Source organism: Scyliorhinus canicula, chromosome 10, assembly GCF_902713615.1.
Source record: "Scyliorhinus canicula chromosome 10, sScyCan1.1, whole genome shotgun sequence".
Classification (NCBI taxonomy): domain Eukaryota; kingdom Metazoa; phylum Chordata; class Chondrichthyes; order Carcharhiniformes; family Scyliorhinidae; genus Scyliorhinus; species Scyliorhinus canicula.
The window spans coordinates 90,204,711-90,229,019 of NC_052155.1; the positions used below are offsets into that span (position 1 = coordinate 90,204,711).

The following is a 24,309-nucleotide window of genomic DNA, read 5'->3' on the forward strand; positions in this document are numbered from 1 at the left end:
CCTCATTAAAGCATTTAGGGTTCATTTAGGGCAGCACGGTAGCACAAGTGGATAGCACTATGGCTTCACAGTGCCAGGGTCCCAGGTTCGATTCCCTGCTGGGTCACTGTGCGGAGTCTGCACGTTCTCCCCGTGTCTGCGTGGGTTTCCTCCGGGTGCTCCGGTTTCCTCCCACAGTCCAAAAACGTGCAGGTTAGGTGGATTGACCATGATAAATTGCCCTTAGTGACCAAAAAAAGGTTTGATGGGGTTATTGGGTTACGGGGATAGGGTGGGAATGAGCGCTTAAGTGGGTCGGTGCAGACTCGATGGGCCGAATGGCCTCCTTCTGCACTGTATGTTCTATGTTCATTGGCCCAAACATGGACAAAAGCATTGAATTCCAGAGTTGAGGAGGGAGTAATGGCTCTTGACATCAAGGCAGCATTTGACTGAGTGTGGCATCAAGGCGCCCAGCAAAATTGAATTCAATGGGAATCAGGAAGAAAACTCCATTGTTTGAATCACACCAAGATCAAAAGAAGGTGGTTGTGGTTGTTGGAGACCAGTCATCTCAGCCTCAGAACATTGCTTGCAGCTGCTCCTCAGGGTAATGTCCAAGGCCCCAACCATCTTCAGTTGGTTCAAAGACCTTCCTTCCATCATAAGGTCAAACATTGGGATGTTAATTGAGGATTTCACAGTGTTCAGAACAATTCCAACTCCTCAGATTACTGAAACAAGCAAATACAGCAAGACTGTGCAATATTCAGGCTTGGGCCGATGAGTGATAAGTAACATTCGTGCCACACAAATGCCAGGCAATGACCATCTCCAACAAGAGAGAATCTAGCCATCTCCCCTTGAATTTCAACAGCGTTATTATTACTGAATTGCTCAATATCAACATACCAGTTTTTACCATTGACCGAAATATAAACTGGACCATCCACATGAATATTGAGGCAATAAGAGCAGATCAAAAGCTTGGAATTCTGTGGCAAATAACCCAACTCCTTGCTCTCCAAATCCTGTCCACCATCTACAAGGCAAAAGTGAATAGTGCGATGGAATACTGTCCACAGGATGAATGCAGCGCCAACAACAGTCAAAGAACTTAACACCATCCAGGTCATATGACACCATCCACACTTTAAACACTCACTCCCTCCACCATCAGAGCATAGTGTGTACCATCTAAAAGATGCACTGCAGCAAATTTTCAAGGCTTCTTCGACAGCACATTCCAAACCTGCAACCTCAACTACCTAGAAGGACAGCAAGGATGAGGAACTAATGTAGGTTCCCTTCTAAGCCACACACCATCCTGACTCGGACATATATCACCATTCCCCCACTGTCTCTGTGTCAAAATCCTGGAACTCCCTTTCTAACCTCCACAGGGGTCATAGTAATTCAAGAAGGCAGCTCACTACCACCTTCTGAAGGATAATCACGGATGGACAATAAATGCCGGGCTTGTCAGCAATACTCCTATCCCAAGAATGAATTTTTGAAAATTAACCTCTGATCCACACAATATGTGGACCAAATCTTCAAAGGAGTGGCTATTTATTTGCCCTAAAATGGAATTCTGCATTTCTGGTATGGAACTCCATAATGGGCCTCTTCAGAAAAGCAGAGTGTACCTGTTCTGGGAATGCAGGATCATCAGGGGCAGGCAAGGCATGCCCCCTCTTTATGGCACCAGCTGTCATATTTTGGTAGGAAGAGACTGTAAAGGTTCAAAAAGACACTTTTAGAAGCTACAGAGAGAAGTGTGTATGTTAAATGGATGAGACGGTAAGGTGGCAGCCATTAGGAAGGCAGGTGGTGTGCAGGTGAGGGTAAAGCGGCAGTCGGGTGAGGGGGTAGTGTGGCAGGTGGGTATATGGGATAGGGTGGGTTCCGTAGGTCGGGGGCCACGTGGTTGCGGGAATATTTGTGGGGCGCAGTGGGAATTGGGGAGGTCAGTGGTATAGTTCCCTTTTAGTTAGAACAGGTGTAATCCCGTCGAACATTTGCTGGGTAACTACTCTGGTAAATGAGTCAGAACCATCCGAAGTCTCCAGCTTTAACTCCAATTTGGGTGGTTCCAGATGTAGGGGAATTGCCCATTTGAATTCCAAATTTATGGGCAATTCCCATACAGTCAGTACACTGGGACTTCAGCAAGGTCCCCCACTGCACTTTCCGTGGTAATGTGGAACATGACCATCTAGAGATCAGAGGTTCTGGGCCAATTACAGTTCGATGATGATAAAATGTAGTAATCAGTCACTTTTTTTAAGGGATCATTCCCTGTTATTTCAAACTGAAAATATGGGCCCAGCTTCAGCATACACCTTGGGCTACACTGGGCTTTGGGACCCTAACGTTGGTGCCAAATGGAGATCCTGAGCCCATATTTTCTGGTAGAAAGACCAGTCAAACAAAATTCCCCATATGCACCCTCTTAATTTTGGGCAGAGGCACCCACTGTCTTATTAAGGATGGTGTGCTAGCTCCTGGGATGGGGAGGGGGAGGTGTCGAAGAAAATTGGCAAGCCAGTTGGATCGTTGGGGCTACTGGAGCTCCCTTTCATATCCCAAGCCCCTCTTTGTCAAATGAGCTCTTCAGCTCCAATTGGCTCCTGAAGTGATGCAAGGAGGTTGCCTCCTTTGAGTTGATTGCCTCTGCAAGTTGGGGGTGGACCATTTTACTTTTGCAAAATGCCATTGAGCATTCGACCTGATGGCCTTTTTACATATTTAAGGTTCCTATCTACCTCAATAGTGTGGCCAGTTGATTCAGGTCCTGTCCTGCCCCCTGGAAAAGTTACCAACAGCAAGAATGTGCTGGAGAATCATTCTGATGGTAACTCCCCTGATTTTCCCAGCAGCAACCCCCCCACACACACACTCACTCCAACACCTCCAAGCCTGCAACCATGAGGCTGGGAAAACTCTACATGCTGTGTCTATAACTATGTAAATTCAGTCTAAAATGTTTCTATAAACCAGCAGTTTGCATTAGAATGTCAAGAAATAAATCAATGCCTGAGTAAGGTTCTTCGTAAAATACAATTTAATTAACTGATAAAATATGCAGACAAAAATAAACTGATCATCCTGGACTTATGAAAACCATCCATGTCAATTGGATTAGCAATGACCAATTAAAATCATCTAGAAGCAATGTTTGGCACATTTCTTGGGAGAAGAAGGCTTTGCTGCTTTTCCCACAAAACAATATCACATGCAAATTACATAATGGTGTAGTCTGGCATCATGTATATTATCCTATTATGTGTTTTACGCAAATTAGAAGATGGCCAAAAGCCTTTTCCACAGCGTTCCCTCGTGGCATAAACTGTTGCATATCTGCTCCGCAGGAGTCAGTACTCTGAGGAAAGTTCTGTGATGGGTTAGGAAATCCATCTCTAACAGTTGTCAGAAATATCTCATATAGTTACTTTAAAGCTACTTTTTAGCAACTCATATCAAAACACGATTGCATTGCAGTCAACATAACCTGAAATATTTGTCATAACTAAATACAACATTTTCTCCAATTTGAAAGTAAATTTGAAATCTGTGCCATGAGTAAATTGTTGAGCAGTGTCCAGCTTTGTGAACAAAATCCTTGATTACACCGGTCACCATATATAGTGGAAAAACTGTCTTGACAAATATGTACCTGCTATAAAAAAAAAGGGGATTGTCCTTTGAATGCATTTTTTATGTTGCATTCAAATTTCAGACTGTGTATCATTAGTTACAAAAATGGTGCAATACTTCTTGCCCTCCCCCTATCCTGAGCAACTTTTCCCCACAGCAAAACTTGAGGAAAATATCCATGCAGCACATGCCCAGTATGAACAGGTGACGCAAAGTTCCTGTTGCAGCTCAGGAAGAACCAGGTAGTCAAGAGCCCCTTCCAGGAGGCTCAGGCCACATGTCACCATTCCAACAAACAGGGCTCCAACCACAACCCCCTTCTCCACCTCGCAGCTTTACCCAAATGTCACCCCAAATGGAAAGGAGATCAGCATGGAAGATGTCTAAATTAAATACAGTCCTCCACCACAAGCTAAGAGTGATGAGCTAATCCTGTAAGACTGCCAATCCATGTCGGCAGAATCCTATTATTTACTTACCCCCAACCATAGCTCGAACGATCCTAAGAGCTCACAACTAAACAGATTAATCACTTTAAAGTACACTGCCCCACAAACATATGTATGCCAGAAATGCTGATTTACAATCCATTCTCCCAAAATGCTGATGTAACCTCCCATGTGTATTGTGATAATCTGTACAATGACATTTCAAATACTTATATATACTCTTATGAACACAAACAGATATTAAATAAATAATATATGGAAGATAATTAAAGGCAGATTCGTTGGTGAAACGGCAGGACAACTTTCAGGTCGAGAACCCGATTTACTCCCGGGCAGGCCTTGCTAAGCTCTTTAACTCAGCCACAACACCACCACCCTACCTTTGGGTTGGCTTACCGATTCGGGAAAAAGGCAGGAGTGGTGGGCGGAATTCTCCCAAGTCCACTCCGACGGGTGCGATGGTGGGCATGGGGGAGAAGAATTTGTTTGAAAGCCCAGAAATCAGTTTCACGTCAGCGTGAATTTGCAGTGGATCTTCCACTGGTGCCCTCACCATATGGAAAATATGCCAGAGGCAGTTGTGAACCAGATTGGCATCCCATTAAATGGGATGCAAATGAAGGCCCAGCACTCCGCACGCCAGATTTCCCGCAATGGCACCGGCAAAGCATACTAGCGTGAAACATTCTTGGAGCAACATGGTGTGCAGATGTCAGGACGCATATAAACAATGCCTGGGGCTGCCTCCAGAGTTCAGGATAGAGGCAGCCCGGAACCCGGGAACACCACAATAGTGGGTGTTAGGGAGCATCAGCAGGGAGCATCTACAGATTGGGTGTCCTCGAGAGGGCCCATCTTCCAGCCTCAGAATGTTCCTGGAGATCCATATTCATTCTCAGGAGGTCCACCTTCTTTCTTCAATAGTGGGTCAGTGACGTTGGACAACTTTTCAATGTGGCACCCGGCTACGACAACGACAGGGGTCTACATGTCATCCGGGCACGCCGCACCACTGAATATGGCATAAAACAACCAGGTGCATAATTAATGGGGTTGGAAGATTTGGGTGTTTTCCCAGCAGCCTCCACAGCAGGAAACACTCTACATTCCCACCCCTGCCATGGCACTTAGTCACAAAGTGGGAGAAATCTGCCGGGTGTTTCTAATCTTTCAAAGGAGGCATTTTACAAGGGTTCACCGGCAATCGGATATTTGAAGCTGCAGCAACCACAAGAATGGAGAAGAGACCTGGAAAGACTACTCCTTGGGCCTCTCACTCTTCACTCTTACCTGGAGATCCTCCTGGAGATCTACAGTGAGGTGATCTTTCCCAATGGCAGGACACAGAGGACATCCTCACTAACCAAGGATAGAAGTTGTGGAGGAAGTCAACAGCAGAAGGAGTGTGGTTCTTCCAAGAGGTGCAAGGACCTGAGGAGAGCTGGAAATACAATTGGTCCAACACTTTTAGATAGCAAGCCCCACACTCTGGGTGGGATTTAATGCTCCCCATGTGGTGAAATTGAAGGTGACATAGCACTTGTTCAGGTGGAAGGATGCAGGATGGGTACCGTGCCACCTTCTGCCTCTACCTGATTAGCCAGAAGGCTTGTAGATGGCATTCCCATCTGAACACTAATTGAAACATTTAAGTAGGCAATTAATGCCACTTAAAGTCCTCATGCTGCTCGTATTCAACCAGCGGTGCAAGAGTAACTTGCCATGCGAGAAGACTGACATGCGAAGCATGGAGATGGGTAGTGGGATGTGTGTGTGCCATGGGGAGGGGTTAGGTTCCTCATTCAAAGGCACACAGTTGCCAATCATGAGGACCCGCATTGGGACTGGGGGAAAATTGAAAGCCAACTCCTGTCCTTTATTCCAATCCCCTCCCCTACTCACCAGCAATCCCCTCCTTGTGACCCCTCACGCATCTCAGGCCTGGGTCTGCCAATCCTTGGCCTTTCTCACTGACACTGTTGACAATGGAGAGCTCTTGGTCCCTGATTTGATGTCAACCTCTCAGGCTGCGTGAGGCTCTGGTCAAACCCTATTTGGAGTATTGTGAGCAGTTCTGGACCCTCCATCTAAGGAAGGATGTGCTGGCCTTGGAAAGGGTCCAGAGGAGGCTCACAAGAATGATCCCTGGAATGAAGAGCTTGTCATATGAGGAGCAATTGAGGACCCTGGGTCTGTACTCTTCGGAATTTAGAAGAATGAGGTGGGATCTTACTGAAACTTACAGAATACTGCGAGGCCTGGATAGAGTGGACATGGAGAGGATGTTTCCACTAGTAGGAAAAACTGGAACCCGAGGGCACAGTCCTAGACAGAAGGGACGACCCTTTAAAACAGAGATGAGGAGGACTTTCTCCAGCCAGTGGGTGGTGAATCTGTGGAACTCTCTTTGCCGCAGAAGGCTGTGGAGGCCAATTCACTGAGTGTCTTTAAGACAGAGATTGACAGGTTCTGGATTAATAAGGGGATCAGGTGTTGTGGGGGTGGGGGGGGGTGGGGGGGGGGGGGGGGGAGGCAGGAGAATGGAGATGAAAAACATATCAGCCATGATTGAATGGCGGAGAAGACTCAAAGGGCCGAATGGCCTAATTCTGCTCCTATGTCTTATGGTCTTATGCCATGGTCTGAAATTTCCTAAGGCGCTGATGCACAGGCGTGTCCAGGGAGCTGATCCTTTGTTCGTATAGGGTGTGGTCCATGTGGGCCACTCCTTCCCACTGTTATCAGTGACCATCTCACCTGCCCTGTGGTGAAGCAGGTGACTTGAGAGGAAAGCTGCTGTTTGGTGGTGGTACAGCTTCTGATCTTTGCCCTCAGCAGAAGTGGAAGGTGGAGCAACATGAACTACTCCCTTGTCATGTTTAAGGCTGGTAGCAGGGTAGTGCAGTGGATTTAAGTGAAGTGCTAGACAAGTCTATTGCCTTGTAAGATGTTAGCAATCCCCTGTCAACCAGTGAAAGCTCTTTCTGAAAGATTAAATGCTGTGAACAGCAGTCTTGCAATGGCGATGGCGGGAGCTCTTCAGTGTAATTGATCAAAACCTTACCAGCCAGTCAGTTTCACTGAAGAAGCTCTTCCTTCTTTGCCCGGGAAAATTGCTGACATATTGGCAAGTTGGATTCCAGCCCAGAAATTTAGAAAGAGGGTTAAAATATTTCTTAGTCGGAATTTTAATTAACTTAAAATTTACCCAACAGATCCAAGGATGTTCTCTGCTTGCCTACAATCTCAACACTCAGGGAGCTGGAAGTGGGCAGAATGGTGTCAGCATCCTGACCCGGTGTTAATTCTAGGGGTTTAACTCTGTGCATGCAAGCAAACCCTTTGTCTGGGAAAATTCCCAAAGTGTTTAGATCTTGTTATAGTTAAATCCTAATGAATAACATATTTATTAAAAATGTTATTTTTGGATTATGCCGACAGTATTTTTGGATCTGGAATTTTGTACGATTTGAGTTAGGAATATTGTGCATTGAAATTCTTACCTATGCAATGTTTAAGGATCTATTGCACAATACTTAATTAGGTCTGACCAAGAGATAACATTGTGTTAATTTTCACATGTATGTTGATGACCCCCGGTTCTATCTCACCACCATCTCTCTCAACTCCTCCTCTGTTGCCAAATTATCAGACGGCTTAGCTGACACCCAGTACCAGATGAGCAGAAATTCCCTCCAATTAAATTAGGGCAGCACGGTAGCATTGTGATTAGCACAATTGCTTCACAGCTCCAGGGTCCCAGGTTCGATTCCCGGCTTGGGTCACTGTCTGTGCGGAGCCTGCACATCCTCGCCGTGTGTTGCGTGGGTTTCCTCCGGGTGCACCGGTTTCCTCCCACAGTCCAAAGATGTGCAGGTTAGGTGGATTGGCCATGGCTAAATTGCCCTTAGTGTCCAAAATTGCCCTTAGTGTTGGGTGGGGTTACTGGGTTATGGAGATAGGGTGGAGGTGTGGGCTTGGGTAGGGTGCTCTTTCCAAGAACCGGTGCAGACTCGATGGGCCAAATGGCCTCCTTCTGCATTGTAAATTCTATGAAATTCTATGAAATATTGGGAAGACTGGCCATTCAGTTCCTACTCCAAATTCTATTTGTTAGCTACCAACTCCATTCATCTGTCTGGCAGCAGCCTGAGATTGAGTCAACTTGTTCGGAATCTTTTTGCCACATTTGACCCCAATGTGAGCTACTAGAACATAGAACATACAGTGCAGAAGGAGGCCATTCGGCCCATCGAGTCTGCACCGACCCACTTAAACCCTCACCTCAGCCCTATCCCCGTAACCCAATAACTCCTCCTAATCTTTTTGGACACTAAGGGCAATTTAGCTTGGCCAATCCACCTAACCTACACGTCTTTGGACTGTGGGAGGAAACCGAAGCACCCGGAGGAAACCCACGCAGACACGGGGAGAACGTGCAGACTCCACACAGACAGTGACCAGTGGGGAATCAAACCTGGGACCCTGGTGCTGTGAGACCACAGTGATAGCCACTTGTGCTACTGTGCCCACCTCATACTAGTGCCATCACTAAGACCACCTATTCTCACCTCTGTAAGATCACTCAACTTCATCCCGTTTCAGTTTCTCTGCCCTCACTGCTTCTCGACCAACTATTCCAACACAGTCCTGGCTTGTCTCCCACATTATACCTTCCATAAACGTGAGGTCATCTGAAATTCTGCTGCCCATGCCTTAACTTGCACCAAGTCGCATTCCCCCGTTACCCTTGTGCTCGCTGACCTGCATTGGCTCCCTGTCAAGCAACATCTTGATTTTAACATTCTGATCCTTATGTTTAAATCTCTCCATGGCCTCACTATGTCTGTAATCTCCTCTATCCCCCCCAACCCTCCAAAGTATCTGCACTTCTCTCATTATGGCCTCTTGAGCATCTCTGATTTTAATTACTGCACCACTGATGGCCATGTCTTCAGTTGCTTAAGCCCCTCCCTATACCTCTCTGCCTCTCTACCTTGCTTTGCTCCTTAAGACATGCCTTAACACCTACCTCTTTGAGCAAACTTTTTGTCATCTGACCTAATGTCTTCTAATGTGGTTCGGTGTCAAACTGATTTTATAATGCTCCAATGAAATTTGTTAAAGTTGCAGTATACATGTAAGTTTTTGTTGTGGTCTTGCGAAATAAAGGATAGTGTACTTTAACAGATATTTCACATATACGCTGATAACACCTGACTCTACCTCACGCCCATAGCAACCATACCGGTCTCCCCGAACAACCGCTGGAATGTGGCGACTAGGAGCTTTTCACAGTAACTTAATTGAAGCCTACTTGTGACAAAAAGCGATTATTATTATTAAAATGTCCTTCCTGAAAATTGCATTTTCACGTCATAGTTAGAACCAAAAGTAATATAGATTTAAATTAAAATAAAAGCTCAGTGGTGGCATTGACTCCAAAACTGCTAACACATTTTAAACTATCACGACTATCTCTCACAGCACAATTTCAGGAGACTGTGCTTGAATTCTTGTTATAATAGGTTGCAAGCTTCAATTCATGCCAATGCAAAAAGCAACCCACAATGACCCTTGGTAACTTAATGCATGGCACTCGTGGCAGAACCTTCACAATAGCACAATCACTTCACAGCTCCAGGGTCCCAGGTTCGATTCCGGTTTGGGTCACTGTCTGTGCGGAGTCTGCACATCCTCCCCGTGTGTGCATGGGTTTCCTCCGGGTGCTCCGGTTTCCTCCCACAGTCCAAAGATGTGCAAGTTAGGTGGATTGGACATGATAAATTGCCCTTAGTGTCCAAAATTGCCCTTAGTGTTGGGTGGGGTTACTGGGTTATGGGGTAGGGTGGAGGTGTTAACCTTGGGTAGGGTGCTCTTTCCAGGAGCCGGTGCAGACTCGATCGGCCAAATGGCCTCCTTCTGCACTGTAAATTCTATGATCTATGATCTATGAACCTACCTTTCAATGGTCGGCCTCTTCTGTCTTCAGCAAAAATGTGCCATATGAAGACACCACAAGCGAGCAGCAAAATTGTTTCGACTGCTAATTATGCCAAATACAGTGAGAGACACTTCTCTGTTGTACGTTTGCTCTTGGATCCATTAGTATAATTTAAGTAGGATAAGAGTTCAGTAGCATTTGCTCCTCCACACAGCATCTTCATTCCAGCTATGCCAGGGTGGAGTAAGGATGTATTCAGTGATATAGAGTATAAGTGCAACACACCACCCACACAGACAAGTCCTGCGGCGATCGCCGATTTGTGAGAGGTGAAGGGGACAAGACCGTGAGATCGGCAAGTCACTAGCTTTGGACCAGCATGTAGGCAGTGGAGTTTGGTTCAGTCATCTCATTTTTGGAATAGGAACAAGAGAGCATTTCAGCAGCTTTATTCATGACTGATCAGCCCTCAGGATCCATTCTGCTCACTCCGCATGGGGAAAGGGCTAGAAAAGGTGCCCTAAACGGAGCCTGCTATGACCCCAACCTAGATGCAAACCCTCATCCAGCAGGCTCATCTACCTGCAGTCAGAAAATCAAAGTTAAAGTCAACTTCGGAACCTGAAATGTAAGAATTCTCATGGATAATGAGACCCATAGAACCCATGACCAGCAACATGGAGTTTCTTAGGTGAACACTCTATACTTGTTCGTGAGCGATTCCGGCAAAGAGTATAAATTGTCTGTTTCCTGCAGGCATACAGTGCACATCAAAGGTCATGTAAGACCAGGAGCCTGTTTACACTACACTGAAAACATATCCATGGCAATAGATTTAGTAGGAAGAGACTGTGTGTACCACCCAGACTGATACTAATCTGTGAAGCTTACAAAGGTTCATTTCTGAGTGGGGTGGAGTCCCCACTGGCCTCACTCCAGCACAAACTATGCTGCATAAATTATGACTATTAGAGGGTAGTAACAGCTCAACCATGTCTGTTCTAGTCCCAAACCTCATATACCCTCATTTTAAAGTTCACAGATTGTTGAGAAATATTTTTATGTAACAGCAGGCATGATCTTCAATTCTAAAGTATAGGAAACTTGCAAAAGGGGCTGATTAAAACCTCATTCAAAGAAAGTGAGATTCCAAACCACAGTTTCAGAATCTCTCCAGCACGTAATATATGAATTTTTCAGAACAAACCAATATTTATAGGAAGCTGTGCTTTCAAATGTCAAGATACCCTTACAGAATAACGATCTTAAGCATGTCCAAAAATTATTTAGGAAAGGGAGAATTGCAATTGAAGCCATTAGCAAATAAAACACAATTTCTTCACAATTTTTAGAAAGTACTTTACAGACTATGGCTATGCCTTTCCGCAGGCAGTTTTAAGATTTTTGCCTTATTGAAATATATTTTCAATTAGTTGAAAATCAACTGGCGCTATTCTTATGTCGGACTAATCCAAACACTGTAGGTTCAACTTTTCTGTTTGAAACATGAAATCATCTACCTTCCCTAAATTCACGACAAACTGAGCTTGCAGATTTCTTCACATGCAACATTAAACTTTGCTAAAATAACCCAAACAAATCTCAGCAGGTGACAATATACTGGCACTTCGTTCCAGCTGGCATCCTTCTTGTACTTCTCCATTCATTTCAAAGCACTCACTTTCACATCAGTATATAATGGAAACACCACAGAAGTTGCAGCAGATAGTTTTAAAGTTCTTTTCAGCAGCATAGAACAAGTTTTTCAATTTATTCTCAAACTGAGATTAATTTGGCCTACTTCATCAACTTCAATTCTGATTTAGTTGTTCCCTAAACTACATGATTACCATAACAAAGTCAGATGTTAACTGAACTCAGCTTGTGAAACACATTTTCAAAACAGTTCAAAAGAAAGTTCGGCACTTACAGGATAACAGTCTGCGGTACTACTTTGGGAATATGATCCAGCATCAAGTGCATACAGCGGACTGTGGTTCTGAAACACAGGCATCGGCTTGGGCAGGAGGAGAGTGCAGGGAAGAGAAGAAAGAAGACAGTTACGAAAAGGAAACATTTGCGTCCCATCCTGAGTGAGATCAGAGCAGAGGCTGTGCCTGGAGCTGCAGAATCTGAACTGAAAGAGTGAGTGGGGTCTGAGCAAGTTTAAAGTTAGTCTGAGCATCCAATCAGACCACAACCAGGATCATATTACAGCACAGGGAGTTGAGAAAAAATATCCAGCAGTATTATCCACAAAATGCTGCCAGTACTGGGGTAGTCCTAATGCTGCAATTTAAAGACACACAATTACTGGTACACTTTCTACATAAGGAGAAAAGAGACAGGGCGATTATGGAGGGACAAGAAGGGATTCACTCCAAAGTGGGATCTGTAAATCTTTATACATCCCGCAGTTTATATACCGCAGAGCATGGAATTATCCATATTGCTGACAAAATCCATAGAATCCCTACAGTGTGGAAGGAGGCCACTTGGCCCATTGAGTCTCCATCGACGCTCAGAATACCTCCCCAGGCCCACTCACCGGCCCCCACCCCACAAACTGTGTGCAAAGTCACCACGGTCCCAGATTAACATCGACTCCTTTCTTCTTTGAAGAGGAGAGCTGACTGGTGGTGATTTGACCTGAGGATCACTACACCTCAGGCAAGAGGCAAGGTTGAGAAGGTCAGGCCTTCATAAATAACCTCTGTATATCCCTGGGCACTAAGGGGCAATTCAGCATGGCCAATCCACCTAACCTGCACATCTTTGGACTATGGGAGGAAACAAGAGCACCTGGAGGAAACCCACGCAGACATGGAGAGAATTTGCAAACTCCACACAGTCACCTAAGGCTGAACTGAACCCGGGTCCCTGATGCTGTGAGACAGCAGTGCTGCAGCAGCGCTAACCACTCTCCAATGGGTCGCTCCCAATTATGAATTTATCTTGGTATTTAGTGCTGTAAATGGGGAACATTAACCTTTACGAGAAGATATTTTCTCATCCTCCTCTTCTGTCTTGGAACTCAAACACCGTGGAAACATTTTGGAAACTAAAACAGAACAAGGGTCGGGATTCTCTGACCCGGCGCCGGTGGGATTCCCGCCGCAGCGGTCGGGGGCCATTGACAGTGGCCCTTCCGGCAATTCTCCGGGCCCCGATGGGCCGAGTGGCCGGCGAGTTTGGCCCAGTCCCACCGGCGTGGATTACTCACCTCACACACGACGGGACCTGCAAGGTAAGTGTGCGGGGGCCGTCCTGGAATTGGGGGGATCTGACCCCGGGGGGGGGGGGCGCACGGTGACCTGGCCCTCGATCAGGGCCTACCGATCTTAGGGCGGGCTGGTTCTGTGGGGGCCTACTTTACTCTGCGCCAGGCCCCTGTAGGGCTCCGCCATATTGCCCGGGGGCAGGTGCGGGAAGGGATCCCCGCGCATGTGCGGGAATACTTTGGCCGTTCCGCGCATGCGCGAGATCACGCCGGCCGTTCCGCACGTGCGCGGACTTGCGCGGGCTGTTCCCCACTGGCTGGAGTTGCGGGGACAGCTCTGGCGGCAATCTAGCCCCCTAGAAAGGTGAGCATTCCTCACTTTGGGGGGCCTTTGACGCCGGAGTCGTTGGCGCCGGTTTTCCCACCGGCGTGAGGTCATTGCTCCATTTTTAGAGAAACCCGCCGAAGGTGTTCTCTCTTAAACTTTGGCAATGATTGAACATAATTTTGAGGGTTTTATTTAAAACACTCATCATGGGAACTTTTAATGCTAGTAATCATTCATACACAATAAATTAAGCTAAATATAATTTCTAAAGATTCACGGGACATTGATCATTATTTCCTTAGATTAATACTATAATATAATTTCATTCTGCAGACGAATAATTTTAGGACCTAAAGTATATCAATATCTGACCCTTCCTCAACCTTTCCCTTCTTCCTTTGTTGATATGCTGAAATCATTTTTTTTTTTTTACAGGCACTGACAATCTTCTAGTAGTATATTGTTCAAGTGCATTTTCTTCATTTGAGGCTGGATAATGTATGTTGCCAGGTGGTCACAATGGTCAAATTTCATGCTAACTTTACCTCATGTTCATGCATGTCGTTCATCCAGGTAGCACTGTATATGGATTAACAATAGGAATCCTGGCTTAATTGTGCCTTCCAGAACCAGGATTAGAAGACTAATTTAAGGCAATATCACAGTAGTTGAAACATATTAGTCTAATACTGACCAGAGATCAAATTAAGCTTTTCTGATGTGTGTAACTCCTTATGCCCTGGGTACTGCATTAACCCCCTAAGTCAGTGATGGGCAACCTAGGCTGGTGAGTGGGCCACATGAGTGGCCCTCCTTCATCTCAGTGGGCTGCAAGATTGAAATTGAGCTTGCTGACTAACCATGACTCAGTGAATAAGATTAAATACATTTAATACATGCCGAATATTTCATAACAAGCTATAGAAAATGCTTAATCTATATACTAAAAAGACAATCAACGTCAAGTGGTAAAAACAATATAAATATTTATGCTTTGTTTGCACACAGAAGGAGAGCACGGCTCTCACAGTTAATGTTACGGGCAATCAGCATGCACTTCACTTCAGGTGCCCTTGCTTTATGTGCATGTGACTTTGTTCATATCAGTAGCAAAAAACTTCATGGATGGAACCCAGTGTAATGGGCAAACCTGCATGTGGGCAACAGTCAACAAAATGTCTCCTGGGCCGCACTGAGAACACTTATGGTCCCTGGGCTGTGGGTTCGCCACCACTGCATTACGTTATTGAGGAACAAATTGAATGTTATTGTTTTTGCACAAAACTAATACAGGAGTGTGCAAATTTTACTTTATCCTCAAAAGAACACTACTTTGTGCCTTTTTGTTTTCAATTGTATTTCATTTCTCTGTCATTTTAAATATAGAAATCACCCTTTTTCTATCACAAAATCGAAAGCATGGGCAGGTTCAAAGCTACAATAAGGGCTGGATGGAGGTTTTATTGAAGCTATGTAAAAAATTGAGGATATAAATTTGTATATAAATTGTTACAAGTCACTTCTACTCATATTTCCCATTTTTGACACTGAGAATTGATGTAACGTCATGCTTGCAAACATAGGGTGGATTTTACACCGGATAAAAGCAAATTACTGCGGATGCTGGAATCTGAAACGAAAGGGAAAATGCTGGAAAATCTCAGCAAGTCTGGCAGCATCTGTAGGGAGATAAAAGAGTTATCGGACTCGAAACGGTGGATTTTACACCCCAGTTTTCAACAAGCGTGAAAACCGGTGGGGATGGGGAGTCCCCAAATGGTTTTATGACAGCGGGATTACATTTTGACATTGCCCTCACCTCCCGCCAGTGATGGAATCCGGGGTCCCACCAAAAAATATCGAGAACCCATTATTGTGCATTTAAATTTCATGAGTGGGTTTTCTCACTGTAATATCCCCCTATGTAAGGATATGCACACCTTCCCCCCCCCCCCCTCCCTCCCCCAGGCAGCATCAGGGGATGTGCCGGTGGCAGTGCGCATGGGAGGGGCTTCCATTGGGGAGGTTCAGGGTAGGGGAGGGAATCCTGGGAGGAGGTGGGGGGGCGTGCCAATGGGGGGGATTTCTGTTTCCATGGGGGAGGTGGGAATCATTGTTAATTTTTCTTTTGGATCTTTAAAAACAGCACCCTGATCGTCAAGGGCCGAGGTTTGAATCTGCTCCACAAGCACAATGTCATGGGTCCTGCACCTTCTATTTTTTTCTCTCAAAGTGCTTGAAACTTTGGCAGGACAAGCCGGTGAGAAAGCTGGCAGGATGCCCTCCACCTTTTCCCCCCAAGGCAACAGTTTGAAAAAAAAATCATAAAATTCTGGTCACATGGTCTGAGGAAATCCTGAGACAAAGGACAGATTTTTCCCTATTTGTTGAATAGTGTTGCAGCGGGCTGGAAAACAGCCTTTGAAGCGGTTGGCCCCAATGGCAGCTTTCTCCATTGTACTGTTAGCAACTTTGAAAATAAAGTGAAGTAGCGGTCCCAGGCAGCCATCCTGATTGAGCCTGAGTCCGCTCCATCAGAAACTTAGTGTCTAAAGATCAGGGCGCTGCTTTTAAAGGACGCAGCGGTACAGAATCATAAAAATAAAAACACCCCCTCCCCACGCAACATCCCCTGCTGGCACTGCCCGAGCATTGCCTGGGCAGTACGAGGTTACTGCCCGAGAATGACACTCTCCCCGCTGGGTATGCACTCATCTGAGCTCCTCCGGCAGGTCTTCCCACGAGGTGCACGCCATAGTAGACCAACCAGAATTCAGGCTGGCATGCCCTCAACACCGATGGGAAAGGGGGCAAGGGGAAATTATCTGGCATGAAGGCCTGATGATTAGATTGAATTTTATTGTAAGGGGGTTCCTGACATTGACCTTTAGAATCCCATTACATCACTGGAGTGGGGGGGGAGGGGGGCATCACATCATGCTTTTTGACAGTGTGAAACACAATTTGGACCTGTTGTGGGATTTTATGCTCCCATTGGCATTCATGTCTGATGCAAACGGGAGTGCAAAATCCCGACCCAAATGTTTAGTAACTTAACCTAAAATAATCTCTCAAAATTCATGGGACTTGACTTCAGGAAAAGTACGTATCCATGCTAAACCGCTGAAGAAATGTCCAGAACAAATAGTTACTATTAATGGTCCATTTATTTTATGGAGAAATGTTTTTTGTCACCTTCTTTGCAAAGCAACAAATACTGTCACCAGTCTGACAGGATCGTTTGGTGAATGGAGAATCTTGGTTGTACAGTTGTACATTTGCCAACCCAGCTAAACTCGGAAAAATAAAAAAGCACTCACGTGCAAAGACTGCACCATCAGTTCAAAAACTTTAAACTTCAAGCTTAGAAGCATGTTGCTTTACCTAAAGATAAATTATTAAGTGTCCACATGAGAAACACATCATTGAAATATGTTCTTCTGGAAAACCCAGAACATTTTGGGGCAGCACAATGGTTACCATATAGCCTCCCAGCGCTAAGGAACCTGGCTCAATTCTGGCCTTGGGTGACTGTCTGTGTTCTCCCTGTGCCTGCATGGTGTTCTTCCAGGTGCTTTGGTTTTCTCCCACAGTCCAAAGATGTGGAGGATAGGTGGGGTTACGGGGATAGGGCAGGGGAGTGGGCGTAGTTAGGGTGCTCTTTCAGAGAGTTGGTCCATACACAATAGGCCAAATGGACTCCTATTCACTGTAGCGATTCTATTGTTCCATGGTTCTAAGACTACAACATTGGCTATCTCAATTTTGCAGCTAGACGTCACTGTGGGGAGGCAGCGACATGGTGGTACTGTCGCTGCACTAGTAATCCAGAGACCCGGAGTCAAGCTCTGGAGAATCCCTCCATAGCAGATGGTGAAATTGGATTTCAATAAGAATCTGGAACTAAAAGTCTAAAGGTGATCATGAAACCATTATTGATTGTCATAAAATCCCATCTGTCATTAATCCCCAGAAGGAAGTCTGTCATCCTTACCTGGTCTGACCTACATGTAACTCCAGGTACACAGCAATGTGGTTGACTCTTAAATGCCCTCAGCGATGGGCACTAAATGCTGGCCCAGCCAGTGATGCCCACATCCCATGAACGAATAAAAACAAATCCCAAGACTGGAGAAAACTTTGGAGGTTGAAGTAGGCAACGTGGTTATTGAGGGTCAATGAAAGCACAGTAATGGAAAGGAGTGTTTCTTCTACATTAAGATTAGGTTAACTCCTGTAGTTTTTGTTGTACAGAAATTATGTAAAGTACAACCTAGTGAGTCTGCCTGGTAAATAAAAACTAGTTTGTACTGAAAAGAAAATGCTGCTTCATTTGTCCCTCTGGAATTTAATCTTTAAAGGGTATGCGTAGAATGTTATCAAAGTTTTCTGTTCATGCTTCATATCCCGAGTGTGATGTCCAGGCTCCAGTTAGTTTTCCTTTCTCAGTGTCCTTATCCAAATTGCACAAAAACATCTTCCTTGAACTTCCTGACTAAAGTTATGAGGTACAAGTGTTCAACTCATACTCCAGATATTCTGCTCTCGAGTCAGACTGAGATAAGAATAGCTTAAGAGCCAACCCATTATACTTCCAAAAATAATTTATAACTAGTTATAACATGGTAAAGAAGATATCAACTATATATTAAAATAGCATTGTTGACTCAAATAAGTTAATGTGCAACTGCACAGATCTAATTGGTTGTATCATAATTTACTTTCAGTTTCTCTGATTTTTAAAAAATACATTATTCTTATGAATGTTAGTTATAATATTGTTGTGATCTCAGTTGGGTTATAACTGGACGAGAAGATTCTAGAATAGAACCCTGGCTCAAAACACTGTAACTTAGAATATTTTTTTTTAATGTGGAGGAACGGAATCACAGGACCACAATTTAGTTTTAATTACCAGAAAAAAATTCATTAAAAAAATGATTATGATAATATACACCTTTACTTCCCCCTTAGTTTAATAATTGCACAGAGGTTTTAGGATTAACACGGATTAGTCCCAAAAGACGTGCTGTTAGGTAATTTGGACATTCTGAGTTCTCCCTCTGTGTACCCAAACAGTAACTTCATTGCAATGTTAATGTGAGCCTACTTGTGAAGATAAAGATTATTATTATTATAAAGTACATATTAATCCACAATGGTCTCATTAACACAAAGTCTCTATTAAACACTTAACATGACTGAGGGCAAATACACTCTCCACTCTGAACCCCAAATGAATGTTTGTGGATGGCTCTTCAGAATCTCCTCTGATGATTGTCACATGAACCTTTCCACAATACTCCCAAAAACACACTTTTAAAATTTCTCTCCTAATAATAATGTTTCCCCTAGTGGTTGGCATTTTGAAATCCAGACCAGGGCGGGATTCTCCCGCAATTGGCGGGATGACCCAATGCCAGGAGAAAGAATGGCACAAACCATTCTGGCATTGGGCCAACCGAAAGTTGTGGAATCCTCCACACTTCCAGGGGCTAGGCGCCAGAGGGGTTGGCACTGCGCCAACTGGCGCCGAAGGGCCGGTGCGAGTTGGCGCATGCACAGAACCGCCGGCGTGGTTCCGCGTCTGCGCAGACCGGCGGGCGTGTTCCTGTGCATGCACAGGGGTTTTTTTCTCTGTGCCGGCCATGGTGGAGCCCTACAGAGGCCGGCGTGGAAGGAAGGAGTGCCCCCACAGCACAGGCCTGCCCACAGATTGGTGGACCCCGATCGCGAGCTCCACTAGACGGCCGACCAGCCAGGTGCCGCCATGTGGGACCATGTCTATTTCACGCCGGCGGGACTGGCCAGGAACTGATGGTCGCTCGGCCCATCGGGGCCCGGAGAATTGCCTGAGGGGCCACTGCCAACAGCCCCCGGCCGGCACAGCATAAACCCCACCCCCACCCGAAAACCGGCGCCGGAGAATACGGCAGCCGGCGTCGGAGCGGCGGGGCAGGATTCACGCTGGCCCCCTGGTATTCTCCGACCCGCCAGGGGGGGGAGGTGTCGGAGAATCCCGCCCCAAGTTTCCAAATGAAACTTTTAAACAAAGCTTCTGCTCCAATTTTAACAAGTAGGCCAGTCCAGGATTTTACACCAGCCCCTTCAGGATTTCTTTGGTTTGACTGCTGTGCAGACTGCTCACAATTGCTTTAACTCTCGATTCCCAGACTGTCTTAAAATGCCATCAGATATTTCATCTATCTCTGAAATCTTCTGTCCCACTTTAAATCTAATTACTGCAATTGTCTTTTTAACTCAAAACACTTTGTTTACTCTTCCTTTAATTGTTCTGAACAATACCTTGGTCTCTGCACTCTTAACCTCTGGAATCTTAAATGTTCTTTCTGCCCCAATTCCCTGGTTATCTAGATTGTATCTTGATCCTTCGGAAGCTTGCATCTTTGCAACTGCCTTGTCCTGTCCAGCTTCTCTTGGCAGAATTGAGAGCTGCTCAGTCCTGTCTCCAATTGCAATCAAATTAGCGAAACTAAAGCTTAAGAGCTTCTCAACCTTATAAGGCCCCAGTTGTGAAACAAACCCTGCTGGTTTATTTATTCTTCATGTTGTAGCCCTCTCTAAGCACAATAGAAAAACAGTTGGAACTTAACCAACCCCTCATATACAAACAGCTTTGTCCAGCATGAACCTAACTATAGGTTTTACCCTTCCAGGCACAGAAACATTAAATTAAACACATTTAAAATTTCTAATGTTTACCAATACAAATATAAATCCCTTAAAACTATCTTTGCTTTCCTAACACTGTCAAATAAAATCGTACCATGAAATCACTTTTCTATCTTGTGGGGACCACAGATTTTCTTATCAGGGAATTATCAGAATTTTGCTCAGATTTCTTTGGTTTGAATAATGTCTTTCTCCATAACCTTGGAGAAGTTTGTTGTAATAATAATGAGGCTCCACTAGATCTTTAGAAGAATACTTGCATAATTCAGTTAAACCTAATAAGGTTCATTCATGGCACTTTAAACATGGATTGTTAAATAACAGCATGCAGTATTAAAAACTTTCCAACATGTGGAGCTAGCATAGCTTGTTGTATATTTCATTTTGAATTCAAGCAGAGTTAGAATATATTAGGACAGTTTGAAAATGCATGATCCATACTTATGAATTTATACTCTCAACACAAACAAAAAAAGGCAAAGGGAAGAAGTTTAATAATTAACCTTGATACAGTTGCGAGCAGGTTTTGGCCAAAACTGATCATGAGCACAGATAGCCACAGGACTGTGAAAATAGAAATTGTTCGATAAAGTTGCAATTAAAATTATTTGTATCTTCTTTAGAGTAAAAGTTGCAACCTACTTCAGATTATAAAGACAGTTCTACTATCATATCTATACAGTGGCGCCACTGAAATCAGATACAGCATATGCTGATATTGTGCAACATTTGCCACATTGACGGCCAGGTGCAAAAAGATGGGAGTGCAAACAGTTGTGAACAATAGCAGCAGCACAAGGTAACTTCATAAGTGATCTCCCATAATCAGTTCTGCCAGTAGCAATAAAGGCTAATCGCTCTTTAACCACAGATATTGTGTAATAGTGACTGCCAACTTTCATTAAACTAAGTTACATCAGAATCATGTCAGAGCAGTTACAAAAGTTTGCACACAGAGGAGCAAAAAGGTTACAATAATAACTTTAAAATTAGTTTTAGGCACTTCAGAGGAAGCATTGGGATGGCACAGTGGTTAGCAGTGTTGCCTCACAGCTCCAGGGACCCGGGTTCAATTCCGGCCTCGGGTGACCGTCTGTGTGGAGTTTGCTCTTTCTCCTCGTGTCCGGGTGTGTTTCCTCCGGGTGCTCTGGTTTCCTCCCACAGTCCAAAGATATGCAGGTTAAGTGGTTTGGCCATGTTAAATTGCCCCTTAGTGTCCAAACTGTTAGGTGGGGCAATGGATTACAGGGGTATGATCGGGTCGGGGTGTGGGCAAGGTAGTGACGGGCCATAGGTAAGTTACCCTTTGCAAGGGTCGGTGCAGACTCGATGGGCTGAATGGTCTCCTTCTGCTCTGCAGAGATTTTATGATTCTATCTCAGGGATACATATCCTTGTTAATATTCAGTACCATCACAGTTTGCCATGTATGGATTCATAACTTACATGTCCAAACTATTTGTCATATTGTACCTTCATTAATATCTCAATGGCAGACAGATTCAGAATGCCAACACTATCCAATTATGTTGCAATAAAACCTGAGTTATCTATTCTTGCGTCTAGAGATTTTCTGCAATACTTTAAATCAGATGAGAACAATGCACCGATTATACCATTAAGATTGCATTAATTCCCGGTTAAAATCACCGGAGTAAAATATCTGATTATTATGTGGTTATGAATAATTTCAATATTTTAAATGAAGGGTGAGGTCAGCAATAATACAAAGATTCACCCACCAGCAGCAGCAGAATTCCGTGGTGTTGCCACACCACAACATCCGGGAAGCCATTGAGAGTTTCCCATGGTTTACCCGGTGGTCTCTATTCCCCTTTGGCACTCTTTCTGGGGGTAGTAAATTTCCGGTACAGGAGTTGGCCATTAATTGGCCCTTTAAGTGATTTAACTGGCTTCCTACCTGTGGTTAGTGGGCTGGTATGAGCCACTGCCATTCTATCCATTGAGAATGTCCTGCGGCAGCAGGAAAACATTGGGCTGTCCTCACTACCTTCCTTGACCATTTTATGAGGCTGCCCTCCTCCCAGCTCCTCTCCCAAGGCCTGGTGAAAAGTGGAGTACTTCCATTTCAGAATTCCAGCATCTGCAGTATTTTGCTCTTGAACAACTACCTTTTGCCTAGATGAAGCAGTTTTCAAAATGAAATCATCTTTAGGCTTGTAAAATATATATTTAACGTATGTGAATTTCAATCCCGTTTTCCTGTAAATGGGTCTCAAACTATTTTGGGTGAAATAATGTGAGAGGATAAAATATTAGATTTTTTTTAAAGGAACATTGCTGTCACATTGGGAAGTTATCTAGCAGGATAAATTTATTTGAACAAGCAAAACAACACTGCACTGCAAACTAAAACATCGCACAAAATGGAAGCTTGTTGATTGCCATCGCACACTTTTATAAAGACCTTCTCTAAGATTTTAAAATCAAATAGAAGCATTTGCCTATATTTACCAAAAGCTGGTGAGGTGACTTCCATCATTTTATTTCCACTTGTTTTATTTTTCTTGAACGTCAGTACTTCTCCTGAAGGCAGCCGATCATTATTCAGCTGAACTGGCACCACCCAAAAGCAATGTTTAATTTGTAACCTTGGGCAGAGATCATAACAAGCAAGACAATCAAATATTAAAATCAAGAGCGGCACAGTGGTTAGCACTGCTGCCTCACGGTGCCGAGAACCTGGGTTCGATCCCAGGTCACTGTTCGTGTGGAGTTTGCACATTCTCCAAGTGCCTGTGTGGGTTTCACCCCACAACACAAAGATGTTCAGGGTAAGTGGATTGGCCATGCTAAATTGCCGCTTAATTGGAAGAATAATAATCAAGTACGCTAAGATTTTTAAAAAACATTAAAATCATTACAGCTGAACTGAATCCTTCCTTGCCTGCAGTCCACACAATCTTTTAGCATGGATCACTGGATAGTAATCAAGAGCAGGTTAGTGTTACCCCATAGAATCTGGAGCTATTTTGAAATCAGTGGCTTTTAATCAGGATTAACTTTTTTTTAACTGCATTCATGGCACATTAAATGCAATGTAAAAGTTCCATGACGACAAAGGCTAGTGGAGCAAAATAGCTCAGATAGCATAATATCTAATGTAAACATTTATAAATATTGATGTTGGATAGGTACTTAAATATTTACAATTATGGCACTAGCTGCTAATTAATAAAGGAAACATATTCCAAACACGTTTGCAATTTTATTAGAGCCTTCTGCAAGTGTTATCAAAGCCAACACTGCCCTCTGCAGGTAGACTTTGGGACCAACTATTTTGGATAGCCAACCCCACAAATTTGGCTTTGGTTTATTGGTGTTTTTATCCCATTTTCATTGTTCGGACGGAGTCATTTTTACATTTTCAGTTTTCTTTTTTGGGATAACAGAATAATATGGAAAATGATTATAGATGAACCAGAACCTGCCAATTTTCATTCACTGACCCAGGATTAGATTTTCAAATGCCCAGAATGGAGGGATTGGTAGGAATGAATGCAGGAGCAGTTTGACAATGACACTTCCGGAGGGCAGAATCGTGCTGCCCCCTGAATGCGACCAAATTTTCAAAGGGAGGGCAGAAAGGGGAGATTTGAAACCCACATACGTCCAAGTAGTTGCTCATTGGGTTCATTGATGAGCTGATTGACAGGCCTCAGAGAGGCAGTATCGGAATTTCAATTGGGCGGCATGGGGGCTGCGCAGTGTCTGGGGCATGTCAGGGTGCAGCCAGCAAGCACACATGGGAAGCCACGAAGACTAATGGATACATCATTTAAAAGAGGGAGAATAAAGCAGCTGCACAACCAGTCACATTCGTGCCATCGCTGATTGTGATAGAGGCTTGCATTAGTCAACTGTATGAGGTAGGAACCCTCAGAGGAGTGTCAGGCTGCTATCATTACTTGGGCAAAGGAGACCAGATGATGCCAGCTGAGGGAGTTGAAATGGGAGTGGGCCGGGCACTGACTGGTCAGGAGGATGCCAAAGGAGCACAGAGATAAGAAGGCAC

General features: G+C 44.4%; 1 protein-coding gene across 2 annotated transcripts in view; it reads right to left on the minus strand.

The window, feature by feature from the left end:
- LOC119972507 (peroxidasin homolog) overlaps window positions 1-12,664 on the minus strand; it is a 674,574-nt gene extending 661,910 nt beyond the window's left edge. The window contains exon 1 of one of the 2 annotated variants that reach the window (XM_038809326.1): window positions 11,963-12,664. In XM_038809326.1, the coding sequence (XP_038665254.1) occupies window positions 11,963-12,120 (158 nt within the window). In that variant the 5' untranslated portion in view covers window positions 12,121-12,664. The remainder of the gene's footprint in view (window positions 1-11,962) is intronic. The other variant, XM_038809327.1, reaches the window with a different exon arrangement.
- Between the last annotated feature and the right edge of the window lie 11,645 nt (window positions 12,665-24,309).